Source organism: Candoia aspera, chromosome 1 (genome assembly GCF_035149785.1).
Source record: "Candoia aspera isolate rCanAsp1 chromosome 1, rCanAsp1.hap2, whole genome shotgun sequence".
Taxonomy (NCBI): Eukaryota; Metazoa; Chordata; class Lepidosauria; order Squamata; family Boidae; genus Candoia; species Candoia aspera.
In genome coordinates this window covers 286279598-286301896 of record NC_086153.1, presented here as the reverse complement: position 1 = coordinate 286301896, position 22299 = coordinate 286279598, and the positions used below count along the sequence as shown (strand labels likewise).

Genomic DNA, 22299 nt, shown 5'->3' with positions numbered 1-22299 from the left:
CCTTGGATATTCTTTACAGCAATTGAGAGAAAAACAAATGTCCAAATCAGAGGTGGGGAACTTGGGGGCCTCCAGCATGGCTAATGGTGAGAAATACCAAAGTGGTATCTGGAAGTCAGGAATCATCCATTCCTAGTCTAAATGAATAAAATTCTCACACGTTCTCATTTCCTAGCAGTATGTTTTATATTCCCAACAACTCATGCCAGGCTATTAGCTGGTCAAATTCTAATATACAGTAAATGCTGATCTCCTCAGCATTGACTTCCGATCAGCTTAGACAGGTTCCTCAGTACAGCCTGCTGATATATATGTGTAGTGACAGAGTGAGCACAATTAGAAATTTTTTAAAAGATCTGTAATCTTTCATGCCTTGTTTATTGTACTCATTGACAATCTTATTTGGCCACATATTAAAACCAATTAGGTAAAATATCTCATGTTCCTTATTAAAATACATGTAACAATCAGCAGCTGTTCCTTCCAGTATTTGGATTTATTTTATTAAAAATGACAAATAAGTTAGACACTGGAATATTTTTAGAAAATAGGTTAGAAAGCCGACGTTCTGTAGCTGAGCTGGTCACATGTTGCCAGAAGGTTTTTCTGCCATTCATCGTATTATGAACGTAAATGTATCACCAGGTCTCAAAGCTCTATACAATAAAGCCTCTCTCAGGGACAAGTTAAAAATCTGTGGCTTACTTTATTCATGATTAGCACTTAAGGAACCACATTCCTTTACTTTGGTAATACATTTCTATAACGATTTAGAGGCTGCTAAATAATAACCTTGGTTATTGTGTAACTGAATCAGAAAGAACTGATCCTCATTAATAGATGAGAACTCTATCTAATGCATCAAAATCTTCTGTTCCATCTTTCTCTAGGCACGTATTTCATATACAGTATGTTTTGTTAGTAAAGCTAACAAACCTGAAAAATGTAATATAACTTGAAAAATTATTATTCTTAAAATGAGCTATTACTTTTTGCAGTGTAGTGACAGTCTTGTCAGCAACTTTTATATCACTGTTATTTCTCTACTGGAACAAGAATAACACCATTCCTTCAGGAATGTACTACCTCAGTCAGCAGGTGTGGGGAAACTGAATGTTTTTCCAGATTTAAAAAACATACACACATACCAAACAAAACAAAAAACCAAACACCAAATCTCCTAGTAGAAAATTATAAGCAAGGGACAGGGAAAAGCCAGTCTAACATGCATAACAACAACTTTTTGTTGTTTATTTGTTCAGTCGCTTCCAACTCTTCGTGACTTCATGGACCAGCCCACGCCAGAGCTTCCTGTCGGTCGTCAACACCCCCAGCTCCCCCAGGGGCGAATCCGTCACCTCTAGAATATCATCCATCCACCTTGCTCTTGGTCGGCCCCTCTTCCTTTTGCCTTCCGCTCTCCCGAGCATCAGCATCTTCTCCAGGGTGTCCTGTCTTCTCATTATGTGGCCAAAATAATAACAACTTATATTATTAGCAAAAAAAATCATTTTTAAAGTGGCACAATCAAACCATAGTATTATCTCCTCCAGGTAAGGTGATGTTGAGTCCTGTCTAGATTATCATAACTCAGTATATCTAATAATCCTTATTTCTTTTTTTTAAATAAACACTATCACTCCAGTTTCACAATGCTTTATCTTGCTATTTTCTCACTTATAGTTAGTTGGATTATAATTGCAATACTGTAATCCTAGTAGGGCTACAGCAATTATTAGGTTCACAGGATAGTTTTGAAGTGTTATAATGCCTTACAGTTCTATGTATTTATTATGTATTTATCTACTGTTATCTAGCTTAACTATTTGTAATAATTTTTTTCTTGGTTTTATACTTTCAAATTTGTAATTTCATGTTATTTTTTATTTTATTTTATTAATATATTTTATTCCTGTTTTTATTTTGGAATGATTGCTATGTTTATTTTATGCTATTATACTGCCAAAATAAAACTAATAAGCAAGTATCTCATGATCTGTTCCAGTCTTCTTTCCCAACCAAGTATTTTTTTTTTCAGAATTGCATCACCTAAAGTTCCCAGCCAGCATGAGTCTGAGAGGTAATCCCAACACCTTGGCAGGTACCACTTTAGAGAAGCTTGATCTGTTTGCCTATGTGTGAAAACATGAGCTTATGGTGTTTTTAAATTATTATTACTAACAATTAACTACGCAACATCTTATTTGAAAAAAATAAATGCATGAAAATCTCCCAGAAGTTTTTTCAATACCACAAAAGACTCAGAGCAATAGCTTAAAAATGCTTTACTAAATACACTCTATACACGTAAAAATGTGATGCCATTGCACCTATGGTCCTTGATTACAACTACACAAATGGTTCATTTCATATTTATGGCAGAAAGAAATGAAATCTGAAGTATCATTAATATTTACAACCGCTGGCCCACTAAGGCAATGGATACACATGAAATCTATGGTCATCTTTTCATAACTCCTTTTTTCAGACCTGAAAAGGCAATATTCATTTATCAGCATCAACTTCTGTTTCACTATCTTCACTGTCACTATCTCTTCCAGGATGTTCAGGCATTTTCCGATGCTCCTCTTCTTCCTCTGTTGTCTTTGGTGTCTCATTCAAAACATTCTCTTTTATAGTATCCACTGATATAGCTTTGATTTCAGTTTCTATTTCCATTTCAGATTCCTTATTCTGAATAACTTCACTTTCTTGAGGTCTGGATATTTCACTTTCCTCAACAAGTTTTGGAGGAGGTAATAAGTCCTACAATGGAAAAAAAATAGGAAAATGTGCTTTTTTTATGAATAATTTCAACATAACACAGATTAAACTTAGATGTACACCAGCAAAAAACACCCCCTTCAATATAAACCACACTGGTTGCAAAATCAGATGCTGATTCTGACAAATTATTGCATATAATTTGTTTTAAATTATTTTGAGAGCCTACTGGAGTGGGCATCTACATTAAATTTAATGAAATAAATAAATATTTTTTTATTTATACAATATCCTCAACACAGAATTCTTTTACTTGCAATTTTATAAGTGAGTGATATTGCATAGTTTGCTATAGGTTTAAGATGATTCACAGAATTCTTGAATGCTCTAAGATTAAAGAAAATTCAAGCAAGCAAGCAAGCATTCTGAATATGCTGAAATTGTGAATTATTACATGCTACTTAATGAAACCAGTTTTTGTTATTGCTGCACTTTGAAGAAGGAATAGTTAGTCTGACAATTCACCTAACACACAAACCCCTACTAATCTATTCAGAAGTTCCAGAAATTCTATGGGATTACTTCCAAGAATGAGAACTGCAGCATGAATCATGTTTTTTTTTCCTGTAGTAATGTATCACTATGAGTCTCCTTAGCTTTCTCCCTTCAGATTTAATGTGCTCTCTCTTTCTCTTTATTATATGTTAAGAGTAAGATTGAATTGGAAAGTTCCACATGGATCTCCCTCTTTAGAAGTCACTGTATGTATGTAAAGAAGGAAGCAAAGGAAGAATGGAATAAACATGATTCCTAACTCCCTGTTTGTGGGATAAGCTGTCCTAACTCATTGCTTGTAGGACAACAAAACATAATATTTAAGCAGGCTCTTAAAAGAAAGGAGTAAAGACTCCATTAAAGCTTTAGTGCATCTGTTGAATCAAGATGAAAACAGGCTAATTAAATATTGCTATGTGCCTTTCTCCAATCTTATCTTTCTTTTTGATATCAAGGGATGGGAATGGAAGGCATTCTGTTATCAGATACTGGAAAGATAAAATACGTTGCATCCCCATTTCCCACAATATTCTTTTTCATAGTTCTAAATTGAGTTCTTGTTTACACTAGAATTTAAACATGGAATTAAGCTAACATTGTATCTATTTAACTGATGCTTCTGACAGCCATATATAAATTTGATGTTGCACTGACCAACTGGAAGAATAGCACCCACACTTAGAAATGACTATATCTGGGTAGCATAATATGTCTTCCAAAATGATATTTTTGGTAGACTAATTATAGACATTCAGAAAATCTAAGCCTCTCAAAATAGGGATTCCTTTGTCTTTGGTTAAATATATATTTTTATCTGCCGGATACAAACTGGGACTCCTTCTGTGATGCAGCTGGTACAATTTCTATCCATATACGATTAGTGTCATTCAGTTCTTTTTGTAAGAAAACTAATATGTTAAAAATAACATTTTAACAGTACAATTGAAAATATGCTACAGCATCTCCAAGTCTGCGGGAATGAGCTATGTACAAACAAGTTTAGCTAGTTGCATACTGTATCAAGAGCAAGACTAAAATGAGCTTCCCTTCACAATAATTAGCCACCAGAGTTCCCAATCATATCAACAAATCTACCCTAGTGGGTGCCAAAGTTAATTTTTCACAAGTAATTTCTTCATAAAAAGACATCATACTGTTACTTTTTCCCCCCATAACAGAATTTTGTCTGTTAGTTGCTTGTTTTTAATTAGTTCCTATTTTAGAATGAAGTTTTCTGTTTAGTTGAATGTGAGGACCTTGAAAGGATGGAACATGTAGTACACATTGCCAACTTTTATTTACACATACCTTGAATCAACAGCTAATATATAAGTGTTATACTTCCCATGCAACAGCTGTTTTCAGAGGTTAATTGAACTATGGTTTATCAAGACTTAAATGAACTTAGTTTATATATTTGGCTTCCTATCTCAACTTGTAGTACAGGTATGAGGTGAATTTAGGATGCTTTTTTAACCGGACTGCCATGTTTAAATCCAGTAAATTGATTAATCTTACTGTGAGCTGCTATTCCTTCTTCTGTGCTGATTTAACTGTCTGTCAGTCAGTATCAATAGATTCTACTGCTATGGAAGATGAATAAAATTTCTCTTTGTCAACTTTCTGCATGTTAAATATCATTAGCACCAAGGACTCCACTGTTAATTATCAATTTATAACCTCTAGCAAAGTTCAGTTACAAGTTTTGTCTGATTCACAACAGCACAGTACATGCCATTCCGTCTTTCTCCACTGTCCTCCAAATTAGGTTATGTAAGTTACCCAAAGCAAAAGAGACCTATTAAAAATAAAATCAACTGAGTCAACCAATTTTCAACTCTGTGGAAATTCATTTGTTATCAGAAATAATTAACAATGCTTCCACTCAGAGCATTTAAATTAAACAAATGTTTTTCTCAACTTCTTTACCTGTCGGTGTTGGTGTGTACTTTGGATCATATGCATATACATGTTGTACACAAAATTAGCCATTTGAGGCATATTCTTTATAACGTGAACTTGAAGAGATGGATGTTCTCCATTCTGAGGAAGGAAAGAAAATGACAAAGAAGTCTGAAACTAAAACAATGGAAGAGCACTTCTTAAGTCAGATAAAATAACTAATATAATATTAATGATAAATATGTTTTTAAACAGAGAAATGGTTTAAGTTCTTACAACGTATGCCATATATTTGGTTCAAGATAGCTAGCTGTACCTGACGAGGTGTTGGAAAATACTCTGCAGGGATTATATACAGTTGAAGAGGACGAGCGGTAAGCTGGCTGAAGGCTGGAGTCAGCTCAAAGCAGTTCTGGAATAGTGACACTCTTGCAAATATATACAGACCAAGCCTGGCTCTTGACATAGCAACCACCAAACGCCGGACATCCCTTCAAGAAGAAAAAATTAAACAGCTATACTATTTAAAACCAACAGTGATATTTAGTTTACAACCTGAACACTCTTATGACCACTCACAACAAAAAACCCTGTTGAACAATTAAAGCAGGGAATTTATTTTCTTTGAATGTGAAAATTAATATGAATTAAATTAATGCCTATTTTCCCCTTAAAATTGAAGATAAAACAGTTCTGATCCCTATGTCAGATTATGTTACAAACTTTAAACAGAAATACAGATGTTTAAACGAAAATTTCAATTTCACAATTAATCTGCTCTAAAACTGGGTGCTGTAATCAATGTTGCACTTATGGAATGTTTTAAATATAAGTATGGACAAGTCAGGAAACAGGTCAGATGACCTATTTCAAGGCTTCCTATTTGAAACCAAAAGGGTTGCTCTGAATTTTTTTAAAACTTTAGTAATACAGAAGGTTTCTTTTGAGCTAGTCACAGAAACAATGGCTGTTTTGAACTCAATACATTTTCCACCTCCCTAATTTAAAATAGAATATTAAAAATTCAAGTTTGCTAAATACACAAGTAGCAATATCATTCATAAGTTAGCTGTTAGAATCTGACTTGTACTAAAGAAAACTACCAAAATAGAGCCAATAAACTAAGGAAGCACCTTTTGTGAAAAGACTTAACTTTCACCTTTCACTGACTACAACATCAACTGGGAATCCACCTTATGAAGAGAAAGTCTTCTCCATAAGTGGTGAGTCAGTGAACACATCCTGAAGGTGGCAGAGTAAGATCAAGCATCTAATTAACTATTATTGGACAATAAAAGAAAGTCTATGCAATATTAATGTCTTTCTAAAATAATTTAGAAAGTCCTTCTTGCTCACTGTGGTATCCCAACCACCATCAAATCTGTACAGGTTACTAATGGAAGCCATTCTCAGACTATGCAACCATTGCTGATAACTTTCAAATTCCCCAAGTAGTACGTTTCTTGAAAATGAAATTAGCCCCCTTTTTCCTTAATGGGACTGTTATATGGTATTTCTGCGTCATACAATTTTGATTTTTTTTTTTTTCATAATAAATTCTTCAGAACCATTCCGGGAGCTCAAAAGATACTCCCATATCCTTTTTCTATGCAGAGTCCAGTATCTAACCTATTAAAGCAAGTATTACAGTTAGAGCCTTTAAGTACTGGAATAAGGTAATGTCCCCTTCATATTACTGGTTATCCAAACTTTGATTATTAGAATAAATGACATAAATTCCAATGAAACATTCTCATTGGTTCACAACATTGAGGGGCCTCATTTATGCATGTGTATATGCACCAGTTTTATGTATGTATGTATGTATTGTACCTCCACAGACTTTTAAGAACTGGGTATGTGATATTTCTGCACAAGCTGATTCAAATTCAGGCAGTGACTACTAAGTTGCCCCTTGGCATGCAACAACAATAAAACAAAGCTGAATGTCAGGAATATCTGAAAATTATTACTATCCCTTCCCTCTGATCAGCATTAACCAGAGTATGGATGCAACAACTGGCATCAGCTATACGTGCTGGCCAGTAGCTAAAAATCCCAGCAAGTCTTTCCCTGTCAAGAGGACTGTCCAGAAGCCATCCTTCACTATCTGCTTTACTGCCCAATTTACTCTGCTGCACATACCAAATACTTAGCACGTCTTCTGAAAAGGAACATATACTCGCTAGATTCCCACAAGATTGAATTTTTATTGAAAACACAGAAGATGCCCGCCCTGTGGAGACTGGAAGGTTTTGCTAAGTTGCAGCTGAATAATGTAAACACCTCTTCCATAGCTTCATTTATTGAATATGACTTTGTTATTTTAACTTTTTTTTAATGGCTATAACCTGATTTTATATAACTTTAAATTTTATTGTTTTATTGCATGTTTGATAAATGAACATTGTTATAATCTAAAATTTACAATACAGTTTGAATAATGATCTTGATCTTGACAGTGCTTCAGTAAACCTAGATCACACCTTTATAAATTCAAACACTGTGTTACCTGCATTTATGTCAGAGAATCACAAGCAGCAGAATAGGACTGCTTACTATAATAAACAAAACAGCCGCTTACAATGTATAATTGAATGCTTTTAGGAATTCAGCTGTGTTGTATGAATTCCTAAGAATATTCACTACACATTGTAGTTGTCCCTCCCTCCCAAATCCTGGATACAGTAGGCATGTACTCCAGTGGCTGATTGATAGATAAAACAGGATTCAGTTGAGCTTCTATTCATAAATACTCCGATCTCCTGCTCACCAATACTCCATTTATGGTAGAATTGCACTGTTCCCTGTATGAAGAGACATTGTTGCATACCTCAAGTGTCCAACTGCTTTTGTTCGCACAAGTGAAAGGATGATGTAATCGTTTTGCTGGCCTTGAAACCTGTCCACAGTTGTCACCTGGCAGAAAAATAGAGGTCACTTCACTGCTATCTCAATGACACCCCCCTGCCCCAATTAAACAAATCAGCCTATGGAGGTAATGGTATCAAAAGAAAATGACTGCTCCATTAGGATAACAAGTTTACAGCAGTAAAAATACTATTCTTATAAAAAATATACACTTATTGATCTAAGCACTCCCACCCTCTGTCATGTACTATATGAGCCCATGTTGGGCGAGGGTGAGTGAAACCCAAAGGGATTGCGTGGGCCTGTTTCTTTCTTCCATTTCAGTCCAGTTTCCATCAACCTTGGTATCTCGTATTCTTTATTTTTGTTTCTTATTGTATTTTTTAAAATGGTTTCACTTGTGAGCCACCCAGAGTCATTTGGAATCAGGAGGCATACAAATCAAATCAAATCAAATCAGAACTTTTCAGATGGTCATCTTTTTTCAGAAATAGATGGTCAGTTTCCATCTATTTCTTCTTTTGCAGTGGCCGCATCTGCCGTCATATTTTTCACTAACTGAGCTAACTCTCACATTCTCCTTGGGGATTTATTTACTGTTTTTCAACAAACTGGGAAAATTGTTTTCTTTTGAAATGCAAACCTATGCTTTTTGTAACAAGAGACTGGACAAAGTTTTTGTATACACATCTAATATCTCACAATAGATTTGTTATATTATTTCCTACAATTTGCCAATTAGAAGGCTAAATTAATTAAACTAAATTAGACAAGAAAACCCATGAATGACTTCAATTTTGCAAAGTATCCAATCTGCAAGCAATATTCAGTATCATGAATGCACTCTAGATGCATTTACCCTGCACTTTTGTTGAGACATGCAACTGATTATTATTTGGAATGTTACCTTATTTGGTCTTCCAATCATTGGGTTATTCCCACAACGCTGATTTATGATATCCCGAATCAGGTGTTTCTGCCCATTGTAAGTTGTCAAAATGCTTATCTTTTCTGCAGGGTATCCTAGCAGGCACATGTACATGAACAGTGCAACAACATATTCTGCCTCACCAAGATTCTGGAAAGTTTAAAAAACAAGTACACATCTGTTTCATGTGTTGGATCATAGAATATTCATATAACTAAGGTCAGGGAAAATCACTTCAAGCCTTACTGAAAAGAAGCAACATGCACCAGGCCTATGTTAATCCTACCTGATCTGCCTTGGAAGGGCAAAGAACTCTACTTCCTGTTGAGGAGGAGCCAAACTGATCTGATCCACCAATGGGCGGGGAGAGCTTCTATGCATGCACAGAAGACCATAAACATACAAGAAGCCACTCTGCTGCTTTAAAAGCAGGGTGTCACTTCACTGAATCACTTTAACAAGTTTTAATAAACACAACTTGGGGAAAAAAGCCAGATTCCAGTCTATTTTTTCTAATGGTAAACATAATTATTTATTCTCCTCTAAGGAAGAAAGTAAGTTTAAATTCTAATGTTACTTGTGTATTCTAATTGGTAATTTTATATAAATGCATATACATATTTCAGAAGCAGACTGACAGTCTCCAAAAAGACCAGCTTAGGGTACTTTACCAACTATAGGGTACTTTAAACCCAGAGCTAGCCAAAAGAATTATAGAAGCCTCCAGCAGAAATTCACTTTGTTATTTATTGAATTTATATCCTACCTTTATTCAAGGCAAGTAACACTAACTGCAAACCTCACCATCTCAAATAACATTTTCTGAACACTGGTGTTTGTACATGTGTGTGTGTGTGTGTGTGTGAAGAAGAGATACTGCATTGCTCTTTTCAAATTTAATGTCATAAAATTTACTTATTAATTTATTAAACATATTTTATCACACCATAATCAAGGTACAGTAGATATATTATGTACCTTTCAGTTTAATAATTAACTGTCTGAAAAGTGTGCATGTTAATATAAAAGCTAATGATCTCCATTTCTTACCTGATAGAAATAAGGATTAGGTTCAGATTCTCCTACACCATGGAAATCCTCTACATTTATAAGCTGGAAGTCATACAAAAACCCAGCATTTGCTGTTCTGAATTCAGGCAAGAGTTGTACATGCGGCAAATTACCCAGGGTCTTGTATCGCCAATTATAGAGATTACATAAGCTTTATGAAAAACATAATGGAAGCAGTAATTAACTCAATACAATCCTTATAACAATGTATTCTCAAAGTCTGTAATGGTCTGTAATAGATATAACATTACAGTCTCAACAGATGATAGCTACCTCTTTGGACTGTATCAAGCAGCAAGGTGACAAAGCATGTTTCAGGATCTCAAGAAGGTAGTTCCGCATTCTAAATAGATGTATTTATATATTTTATATATATTAATTAAGAAAAAAATATTTTCAATGTTTGAAAGGAGCCTGAAAGATTAGAAAGAACTAATCCTGTAATGTTATATTCAGGCTGCACAGAGCATCACCTGAATCAGTGGTTTAGCACAATCCACAGAATAGTTCCCTTTTTTCAACATTACAAATCAATGGAATGTAACCTATGAACTTTTGGGCCTTCTTAAATTAGTTAAATAAACTCAACATTATAAACATTCTTAATATACTAAATTGCTTCATATACAACATATGAAAAAAATAGTCTTAGAACAAATTAATTCCTACTATTTGCATATTAAAGGACAGATATTTATTTATTTATTTAGTCTTGTATGTACTCAGTTCCAATAGTTCTGAGTAACTTACAAGAGGCAACAAAAAGCAAAATCACAATAATCACAACAACCATTAATCATCTTTGTCCCCCATATGCTTTCTTGAAGACCCATGAAGTGCTTAATAATGCAGCAGTATAAAAAGGGAGTAACAGCATAGAAAACACCAAGAACACTGCAAAGGATAGATAAAGTATATGCAAAGGATAGATAAAGTATGTGATAAAGTATACCTCAGAATGGAATAACTAATTTCACTAAAATTACAAACCAAACACAATGTAACCTTTAAGACAGAGGTTAATATTAGCATTTTTTCCCATCATTCAAAGCCGTTTCCTTTAAATGTTTCCTATGCCTTACCTTGCTCTTGCTCTCCCTTGGGCATCCAAGTCAATGGTTGGCACTCCCACACGAACAAACCGTGTAAAGAGAGACTGTTCCATGTTTGAATATTTTTGAAAAGCCATGTTTTTAATGACTGGTGGCAACTGATGATGATCCCCAATCATTATCCATCGTTTTAATCGGCTGAACCCATCCTGTGGGTTCTGTTAAATACAAATAAGACTCTAGCATTAATGTTATTACATATGATTGATCGAAAACTATGATTGTACTGTAAATGATTGAACTGATTTAGTATATTAGCTTTGACTTCTACACATCAATTACATTAAACAACTACAAGATCAAGGAAAAAAAGCTGTGTTAATGTAGTCTGTATTTCTAAAGTAAACAGGTTCATCAACACTAAATATTAAAAACAGCCTTTCTTGTAATACAACTCTCCAAACTGCATTTTTCTCTTCTTCTATGACTGTTTAGAGCAGAGTTCTCAAATTCACGGCCCACAGGCCACACGCAGCCCCCCAGCTCACTTTGTCAACTCTGCCTCAAAGTGCCATCACAGCTTGGTCTGGGCTTCGTCAGCCTGCTGCTGGTGCAGCTTGTAGAGGCCACATTAGGAGTGCATTCTGTCCTCTTTTGCATTGGGATGTATGCTCTCCTTGAGGCCCAGTTTGTTGAGAGATACCACACTCCAGACGCTTCCTGCCTCTGCCCTCCTTTCCTGTGGGAAGGGAAGAAGCTGGTGGTGGTGAGCACCTGGAGCAAGGGTGAGGAGAGCAGGCAACCCCACTTGCCTGTGGCCCGCCCCTTTTAAACTCCTTCCCAGCAACAGCCAGGCAGATGAGATGAGGCCAGAGCTGCTTAGGACTTCCTTGACAGCCATCTGTCAGAGTAGATGTAGGAAGCAGGGGCAGTGTAGCACCTCTTAGCAAAACCCCAGCAAATTTGCTTGGGTGGTGAGTTCACCTTTCAAGAAGAGAGAGAGTGGAACACCATCTCTGTCCAAGTGGCAGAAACAAGGATGTGCTCCTGGTGCAGTCTCTGCCAGCCATTTCTGCTGCTGGGTTCAAGTGAAGAAGCTGCTGCATTTTCCACAGGAAAATACTCTCTTCAGGAGTCTTTCTCATCTGTTACCCAGGAGCTGAACTGGATGAAGGGCCTAGCCCAGTACTGGCCTAACCAAGACCACCAACTGCATATATATTCCAAAGACACTAGTCCTGTTTCTGGCCCAAGCTGGCTGCTTTCCACCTGCAACAGCCCTGTGAGATAGGTAAGGTTTGGGCTCCAATGTTAAACATGATTTGAAACCCCAAGCTTCCATTCTTCCCCATTAAATTGTAACTGGAAAATACCAACTTGCAATTGCTTTTTTTTATGTGAGAGAATATCTTCAATCATTTTTTGTCTGCTTCCCATTAGGGATAATCTAAAATTGAGCTGAATTTGCAGGAATTATAACTTTTTATGAATGGATGACACATGCCTAATTGAAAACAAAATACTGTATATTTCACTGTTGTAGCCCTTGGGTTAAGGAACAAGCCCTCGTGTGGCCCTTCAGATGACCTGAGTTTGTGATTCCTGGTCTAGAACATTATCTCCTTTCTTCTGAAAATGACTCGGAAGACAGATTCTTGTCAAGAGAACTTTCTTTAAGATATGAATCATGACATTTCTGATACAGTATTTAAATAAGGCTTTCTACTATTCATAAACATCAATCCACTGGAATAACAGTTTCTTAATAATTTGTAAAGGTCATAAAGTCATGTAATGCTTGAGTTCTCACCTGCAAAAGGAGTGGTATAAAAGTTTCAATTTCCAAGATCTGAGCAGCCTCTTCCATTAAGATATTATCATACTGAGAAATCAGAAATGAAATATATTAGCCAAACTCAGAAGCTGATGCACTTAGTTTAAGACAATGGTTACTTGCTTACCAAAAGGCATACAGGTTCTAATAACATATTAAATAAAATGTTGTCATCATAATTTATTTGCCCTACAGTAAATGTAATTTCTTGGATAATCTCATATGTACTGCCATAAACAAAAGTCTTCAGTTAAAAGTAAATGGTATGAACAGTTCAGACAGAATTAAGTTACACACACATAACTCTACCCATCTGCTGCCCAAAACTATTATTTCAACAGAGTACCTGTATTTTTCTATTCCTTAATGATTGGTATAACAATAAATGCACTTGAATTAGCATGCTTGCAACATGCATAGATCTGTCAGTTCATTCTGGTTGCTTTGCAATTAGAAAAGGGATAGAAAAATTGCCCATAAATAAATGAAATATTCTATTTTGGTTTATGCATACTAAGCATGGTTTCCCTAACCATGATTTTTAAAGAAGTCACAATTGGCTGGGTTCACATAACATTCTAAACCATGGGTAACAAACTATATTGGTTGGATACACATATAGTGCTAAGCTTTATGTGGCTTGTTTGGTTGTGATTCAGTGCACTGTTTGAACTCAGTCTATGTCAAAGCATTTCCATGAAAGTGATCAATAAAGTTGAGACCAATATAACAATTCAAAGTAAGAATCTACCTCTTTATTGCCTTTCTATAATGTACATCTTATCCACCTATAATCTTTATTAGTGTTATGTAACCCTTTCAATCTCAGAATCTTTAAAAAGTGCTTTGGAGTGAGCAGGAACCACCTGTCTGCAGTGGCTTAAAGGCAACACCTCTGCAGCTGCTTTGTGATCCCAGAGAAAAGATTTTAAGATCTTGCAGACAGATGCTGTGTTCATACTTCCACACATTCTGAAGCACCTTTCAGAAATAAAATCTGAAGCACTGTAGAGCACTAATCTTTAAAAATCTCTAAAAAGATAAATTATTGCAATCACCATTTGAGTAGCAAACAAAAACAGGGATAATCTTTAACATCAATGACTTCTGATAAAAGAGTCAAGATAGCAGATTTAAGGAAGTTTTAGTATTTTGTGCACTATGGTATTACCTTAAAACCCAGCTCAACTAAGTCATGGCGTTTCAATGCAGCATGAGTACAAGTCATTGCAATGATCTTCGCTTCCTTCACAAGTAAATACTTTGATCTGTCCAGTCCACTCCGGAGCAGTTCAAATGCTCTAAATTCCTACAGAAAGAAAAGAAAATACCCAAATTCTGTGAAAAAAGATCAGAACACTAATATTTTCAATAAACTATCAAGCTGCCATCAAACAGAACAAATGTAATCTAGAGCACTAAGGTTCTACTTATATATCCCATGCTCTACATGGGGCTGCCTTTGGAGACCATCCAGAAGCTACAATTGAGGCAGAATACAGTGGCACAGGTAGTTACAGGTACATCACAGTATGCCCATGTAACACTACTACTTTGCAAATTGCACAGGCTTCCTATAGACTTCCAGGTGCAATTCAAGGTTCTGGTTACCACCTAAATGGCCTTCATGGCACAGGAGGACTGAATATCTCCAACTGTTTCTGCCCATCCCATGAGTTCCAACAGGTTGGGTATGCTTTGGGTCCTTCGTATGAAACAATGCCACCTAGTAGGACCCAGGAAATATGCTCTTTACTTCAGATGATTTGAAACATGATCTGAATATGGAAGACATTAACATTACTCCTTTATTGTAGTCAGATCACTTCCTCATCAAACTGTGGCTCACAGACGTTGTGGACCTCCACAAGGCTGGAAGACCACTTAGAATGGTCTGCTCCAGGTGCCCAATGGATCCAGAAGGTTTCCAGATAGCACTTAGGGATTTCCCAGACACTTTGGCAGACAGTTCCATGTCAGGCCTGACCAATCTGTGGAATCCAGAAGTGGCCAGAGAACTGGATCAGACTAGTCCACCAAGTCTCTGCCCACTGATCCCAGATGGCTCCCTGGTTTACTGAGCAGCTGAAAGAAATGACACAACTGAAAAGATGCCTAGTGCAATAGCAGCCCAAAAAAAAAAAGTGAATGTGATCACACACTGGTCAGAGCTCACATTCAAGCCTATACAGTAGCCATAAAAGCAGTGAAGCAGATTTTTTTCCCCCTCTGTTTACTGCATCCATGGATTTCTTCTTGGTACCTCTTTTTAGAGTTATCTGAACCAGATAACCAGAATAAAATGCCTGCAGACATGCTGGATGACTTTGTGGCTTTCTTGGTGGATACAGTCACTCATATCCATTCTGGATTGGATACCACTGGGCAGAGTTCATAGTGATGGGTGAGGTGGCATCTTGTGGTGTAATCTGGGATTCTTTTTGAGTTTGTGGGACTGGAGGAAGAAGATAGGGTTTTCTGTAGTTGGAACTCTGCCACCTGTAGGCTAGACCCATGCCCCTCCCAGCTTCTTTAGACAGCCAAGTGGGGTGTGAACAGAGCTCTGTATGGCAGAGCACTAGGATATATTTGGCCAACACCTTGCCAAAATGGAATATGCCTATCTGGTCATCTTGAAAATTCCCCACCTTCATAGGGTTCATGGATGTGGGCTAAATGTCAGGCATTCTCTCTAGCAGCCCCCACTATATGGAACTCTCTCACCCTTTATCTTCTTAGCATTTCACAAGCAGCCAAGGCTGTATTGCCTTAGGCTCCTAGAGGTTTTGAGTGAGGATGTGCATTTGAGTATTTAATGTTTAGCTATTAGGCTATGCATTTTCATTTTGTTGCCATACACTGCTCAGGGCCATTCAGAATTAGAGCAGTTGCATTGCAAATAAATAAATATATTCTAGAAAAATAAAGTATAAGTGATTTGATTATCTATGATGACAATCAAAAGGAATAGAAAGTGGTATGATGTGGAAGCTGTTTGGAAGAGAGTGAAAAGAATGATATTTACTAAGTGCCGTAGAAGTACTATGAAAGTGCATTAATGGTAAGTATTTAAAAAAATGCCTGGCTGAATGATGGATTAAAAAGGACTGCTGATTAGTTACAAACATATAAAGCAATGATTGCTGCAAAAAAAAAAAAAAAAGACCAGACAAGAGGAAGATAATGTATAATGTGTAAGGAAAGAAAAAGAATAGTTATAAAGAAGGTGATCAGTGACAGCAAGAAATAGTTAAGATTAAAAGAGACAGGCAAATTGGAGAATTATTTTGATGGAAATAAAGTAGTTTTGGAACTGGGTGAACTGGACCAAATGACAAGTCTATAGAAAGGCCTTTCCTGGACCGGGAGGCCTTCCTCATGATCAGTCATGCCTTGGTCACTTCCTGTTTGGATTATAGCACCACACTCTACATAAGGCTGCCCTTGAAGACTACCTGGAAGTTACAACTGGTCCAGAATGCGGCAGCAAGTGCTCACAACTAGTGGGCCCCTAGGTTCACCCACATTATACCTCTTCTGTGCGAGCTGTGCCAGCTCCCAGTTTCCTTCTGGGTGTAATTCAAGGTGCTGATTATTACCTTTAAAGCCATATATGGCATAGGATTAAGTTATTTGTGGGACTGCCACTCCCTAAGGACATCTGCTTGACCTACCAGATTGGATAGGGCGGGCACGCTCCTAGTCCCCTCCCTTAAATGTTGCCATCTTATGGGACCTAGGAAGTGTGCCTTCTCTGAGGTAGCCCCTGCCCTTTCACCTGTAGTTTGGCAGGCCCCTACACGTTAACCCTCCAAAAAGCATTTAAGACCCGGCTTTTCCCCCAAGCACTGGGATAGGGTGAGATTGGTGAGATGCACTTGTTGTGGGCAGCATGGAAATTTAGCTAAGGGGCTAGGTCCTTGCATTTTTTTTTTTTTGGTTTTAATATTTTTTATTGTAAATAGATGTTATTTTATCTCTTGGTTGTGAGCCACCCAGAGTTTGGTGCAAAATGGGCAGCTAGATAAATGTTTGAAATAAATAAATAAACAAACAAACAAATAAATAAATATATGGCAGATTGAATGGAATTAGGAATAAACTTGATAAAATGATTTGGTTTGAAAACCAAGTAAGAAAAGGCAGGAAAGAATATTTAAGAGATGTTTACAGGAACAACAGTGATATCATTGTCATGATATTGGAGGAGAATTGAAAGAATTGTCATACATGTTATTTCCAAGCCAAAAACCTAGAGTCATAAATGCTGTGAGAATGATGAAAAATGTTAAGTCTGCAGGTATAGATTGTGCGATTGGAAGAACTGTTAAACTATGGATGTGGCTTGTTTTTACAGATGTGTGTGTGACCTTTTTAACATGTTTGTGAAGACTACATCTAGGCCCCATGATTGGAAAAATGTCCTCTATTATTGTTCCCTTATACAAAGGGAAAGGGAACAAAAGTGAATGAAAAACTATAGGGGGATTTATTTGTTTCTAGAAGGTGTGCAGCTCAGATTTTTGGTCTTCAGTAGGTCACTGAGATGCATAGAAATCAGAAAAAGTTTCTTGTTTAGATTTAGAATTCACCTCTCTCCAATATGCACCAAAAGGAGACAGGAGTGGTGAAGCATCTTCCCTGCAACTACGGTGGGGCAGTGCCTCCTCCATTCCTTCCTGGGTTACTACAATGCCGTTCCCAGGACACAATCATAACAATCTGCCTCTGCAGGTTCACTTGGAGCCCAGTTATTTATTTATTTATTTTTCAATTCTGCCACCGCCCATCTCCCCCCAGAAGAGGGACTCTGGGCAGTCACTCTTCTCTTTTTCTCCCTCATATACAGATTTGGGAAGTGAGTCACACCGAGTGTCTTTTTGCACAGCAACGGTAACATGTGTACCCTGCATTGAAAAACATTTTCTTGGATAAGGTCAAAAATTGCATGCTCCCTAAAAAATTGTCAGTATTAAGCAAGCATGCACATCCACTCCCGAAACAAGAATCTTGGCCCGCTTAATCCCTAAGAACACTCAAATTACTTTAAATTTGGGAGACTGGGGTGGGGGATGTTGGAGGAAGCTTTTTTCTTTTATAAGTTCTGAAAATTTAGAGTTCAGGGCAGTTTACTACCTCCATTGCATTTACCAAAGGGAAAAAAAATATTCACTGCTCAATGAGGTCTAATTTGAAGGACCTTATATAAATCCATTATAGCACTGTGGGATAGTTACATTTTTCTAACTAAAAATGCCAGATTATTATCTCATTTTGTTAATCTTACCTCGAGCTGAGTAAATATTTTCTTAATATGTCTAAAACATCCTTCAGCAATTTCCATATCTTCAGTGTAAGATCTGCCTTTAAAAATTGGCTGAGGGGCATTTGCAAAATATTGGTGAAAAGGAAAAAAGCTGCAGATATCAGCAACTTCAGTAGGCTTGCTGCCTTTAGCTTTCACTTTGCTCATATACTCTTCCCAGCGAGACATTACCTGATTTTAAAAGAAAAAGGAAAATATATTAATACAGCCAGAGTCAAAAGAGGCTTGTACAGAATTATGGAAATACACTATGACTTCTGTGCCTTGCTCCCACTGCAAAACCATCCTTCCGCGCCAAGCACTTTGAAGTATTGTGAAGGAAAGAGCCAGTCTGGTGTAGTGGTGAAGGCATCAGGGTAGAAACTAGGAGGCTGTGAGTTCGAGTCCCACTTTAGGCACAAAGCCAGCTGGGTGACCTTGGGCCAGTCCCTCTCTCTCAGCCCTAGGAAGGAGGCAAGGGAAAACCCCTTCTGAAAAACCTTGCCATGAAAACTGCAGGGACTTGTCCAAGCAGTTGCCAGGAGTCAAAAAACTGACCTGAAGGCACCCCCCCAAAACAAAAACAAAAATCATGAAGGAACACTACCAAAAAGGTAGTTCAAAAATGTGGAAACATTATCCTCTCATATGTGGGGTTTTCTGAATTACACCTTATTTGCATAACATATTCATTCTTCGTTACTACTGATAGCCTGTTTCATAAAACATTTTAGATGCTAAAAGTTTATTCCTTGTAATGGGCCATGAAACCTTTAACTGGAATTTTGTGCAAATACTAAAAGTGCTAAGCACTTTTCTTTTAGAATGCATTTCATAACGATCAAGGTGGATTAATACTTTCAAATATATAATCAAGACAGAGCATAAGCCAGTTAAGACTCCTTGACAAATATCATACTAAGGCAAAACCACTGGCCTTTCTAATTATGATTCCTTATGTACAGAGGTTAAACAACAGCAACAAAAACAAGTAAGAGCATAATTACAGCTTAATTGCCAGTTACATTTTAAAATGAAACACAACTAATATCTCAATCCAAATTCTAAAAGCTTTCTGCCAATTCCCAACTATGTTTGTATTTGTAGTATCTTCATTTAGGGACCCATCTTATTTCTCCTGGAAGGCTGGTCAAAGGATGTTGAATATTGTTTGATACAATAAACCTCCATCTCATCAGGGAAAAGAGACATGGACAATGATGGAAAGTTCTTCTGCTGTTATCATCCTATTAGTGGGACATGATTGGTGGTGGGATTTAAAACATGAGCATGTTATATTCCAATGTGCCTCAGACAGAATCAAAACCATGCCATTTCAAGACTAACGTATTGTTTCACTTGAGGCAATAAATGGGCTATAGGACATGGTTGAGCAGCCACAGGAGTCTGGATACTGTGGGGACAGCACTGTTGATCTCTATCACTTCGAACTATAAGTCTGGTCTGTCAGGTTCTTACTTGATATAAAAAGAAATGACCAGCTGTTTCACAAGTGTAGGAAACATCTCCTGGGACACCCAAACTCTCTTGTAATCGCCCAACCTCTCGCAGAAGTTCCAGTCTCCGAGACAGGACATAGTTTACTCTTCCATACCTGCAGATCAGATTAACATAATGAAGAATAAGATATATGACTGAACCACTTTGAAAGCTCTAAAGGAACTACGTTTCTTCAAAGTTGTTCTATACTTAATTGGGGGTGGGGGGGGAGAGAAGTTGCAAATTTATTTTCTGGTCAATGTTCTCACATATTTTCATTTGTTCTGAGAAAGCTTCAAGAGCAGTCTGTCACTAATAAAAAGCCTACAAGGTACATGTATGAACATGAGGTACCTAAAATAATTCTTTAAAGAAGCACCTGTTTTGTATTTGCATATATTTAGTTTTGAGAGCTACTTGATGCAGGGCTGCAGCCTTCAATAACCCAGTACTTCAAGGTGCCTGTGTCAAGAAACAGACATTGCAGGGATTCCAGGAATGATTGCTGTAGGTGTATTAATAGCATCTTGAAAGCCACTCCCTGTTTCATCTTATTCTAAACAAAATCAAGGTTAGAGTTTTTTTCTCATGCTTCCTTCTATCTCTGGACTGCATAATCTCTTCTTCAAGTCCCTCTGTAACAGCTTGCTCATATCTTCTAAATCCCTTTACATATAAGCGGACAAACTAAAGATTAAACAACTGGAGAGGTGAAGGAAACTGAAAAAAAAATCCTTTAGCACTGCTAGTTTATTTAAAACTTATCATTTATATTTTGCTTTTCTGGATGTAACATTTCAATAATTTCAATAATTCCACTTCCGCATGATTTATTTAATTTCAAGTCATACAGACCCTAATATATATTCCCCTCATTATCACATAATAAACATTCATAGCTCATTGGCTGTAGTATCCAGAAATACTGTAAAATGATCTTTACATGTCCAGAAATAAAATTTGCCTAGAACAGAAAATTGCACCATAAATATAAGCAAGTCTTCCTGATCTATCCCTTGCTTTTGTGCAATGAATACAAGAAAAATAAAAAATACAAAGCATACAACTTTTTTTGGGTGGGTAGATTGTGCGGCTTAGTTTTTTATTTGCTGTTGACTCACCTGCTGAAATCCTTCTCAGTCTCCAGTTCTTCCTCTCCGTGACCAAGACGCAAGAGGTGACGCTCATCAACATCTAAAGCCATGATTTTCTCAAACAGTTGGTTCAAAGCCTAGAGGTTAACAAGAGGAACCAAAAGAGTAGATTTTAGAAAATTGGGTGGTATTAAAGGGAATTTGATATACTAGAATAATTATTTCTATTTTCAGAAGAAGTAAATTGAAAACAAACATGAAGAGAATATTTACATTAGAATCCTAATCACTATATGCAAGGCCTGATCTGTGCTTTGAAACAAACCAAGACTTTAGAGAGGCATTTCTTTATTCATTCAGGACTAAGAGTTATGGAAGACTCTGCTATATAAGGCATAGGATCCATCTAATTTTGTTTCTGATAGCAATCAATCAGATGTTTTAGGGATGTTTACCAGGCATGAGCCAATACTCTCCAATTTCTGAATATTAATGTAGATTTAACCTTTCCTCTAAGAATTCAAACTGCTCTACATAGCACTCCAGTTCTTCCTCTCCATTTTCCATTTCCTCTCCAAATCCACTTCCTCGTTTTTTTCCCCCAAAACTCTATGAAGTAGATTGGCATGAGAACAAATGATTGACCCATGTGAGTTTCCACAGCTAAAGCTGGACCTAAAGCTAGGTCTCCCCAGTTCTGCACTAATACCAAGCCATTACATTGGTTCTTAGTAATAATATCATGGTGTCCTAACAACAGGTATGATGGGTATGGATAATTGCTCTGTGTGTGTGTGTGTGCTAGTTTCAATAGAACAATCTTCCATGAATTTGTCTAATCCCTAAATTAAATCTAAATTAGATTAAATCTAATTAAATTGGCAACTGATTTAAGATAATTATATTTGAATGAATAGCATAAAAACACTCTTCATCTGGTCTGCCAGAACAGTTTTATTACTCTGCATGTAAGTCCTAATCCAACCAGAGGCAAACTTAGATACCAAGAGTCTCTCTGCAAACAATCCATAATGGACAATACCACTGAAAAAGCCTTCTCGTTGGTCTTTAAATACCTCACATTTTAGTTTTACACAACAAGACTTACATAGCTACCACTTTATTTAATGAAGCATCAACATAAATGCCTCAGAAGATGACAGTAGGGTCTGGGCAGGATTATATGGAAGAAATATTCCTTCAGAAATTTGATCTCCAGCCATTTTAAGTTCTAAAGATTAATTCCTGTATTCTGAATGCATTTTTTTTTTCTGTTTATGGTGTATAGAATCACTGATCCCCAGAAATGTCATCACTATAAACATGTGTTCTCCTGACCTTGTGATGAATCTCAAGTGTAGTTCAATTAGTGTCAATAGCTGCTCAGATACATCCAAACGGGAAATTTCCCAGATCAAATTAGTAAATCACAGAAAAAGCCTATTTTCTTTCTAATGGGACCA

The 22299-nt window shown here is 36.7% G+C and overlaps 1 protein-coding gene across 1 annotated transcript in view; it reads right to left on the bottom strand.

The window, feature by feature from the left end:
- Positions 1 to 2270: 2270 nt before the first annotated feature.
- The window catches only part of AQR (aquarius intron-binding spliceosomal factor), a 55143-nt gene continuing 35114 nt past the window's right edge, over positions 2271 to 22299 (bottom strand). The window contains exons 24-35 of the mRNA XM_063290001.1: positions 20864 to 20973; positions 19722 to 19857; positions 18225 to 18434; positions 14109 to 14246; positions 12914 to 12985; positions 11134 to 11321; positions 10031 to 10202; positions 8960 to 9130; positions 8015 to 8100; positions 5498 to 5672; positions 5209 to 5322; positions 2271 to 2766 (exon numbers count right to left, since the gene is read on the bottom strand). Of these exons, the coding sequence (XP_063146071.1) occupies positions 2506 to 2766; positions 5209 to 5322; positions 5498 to 5672; positions 8015 to 8100; positions 8960 to 9130; positions 10031 to 10202; positions 11134 to 11321; positions 12914 to 12985; positions 14109 to 14246; positions 18225 to 18434; positions 19722 to 19857; positions 20864 to 20973 (1833 nt within the window). The 3' untranslated portion in view covers positions 2271 to 2505. The remainder of the gene's footprint in view (positions 2767 to 5208; positions 5323 to 5497; positions 5673 to 8014; positions 8101 to 8959; positions 9131 to 10030; positions 10203 to 11133; positions 11322 to 12913; positions 12986 to 14108; positions 14247 to 18224; positions 18435 to 19721; positions 19858 to 20863; positions 20974 to 22299) is intronic.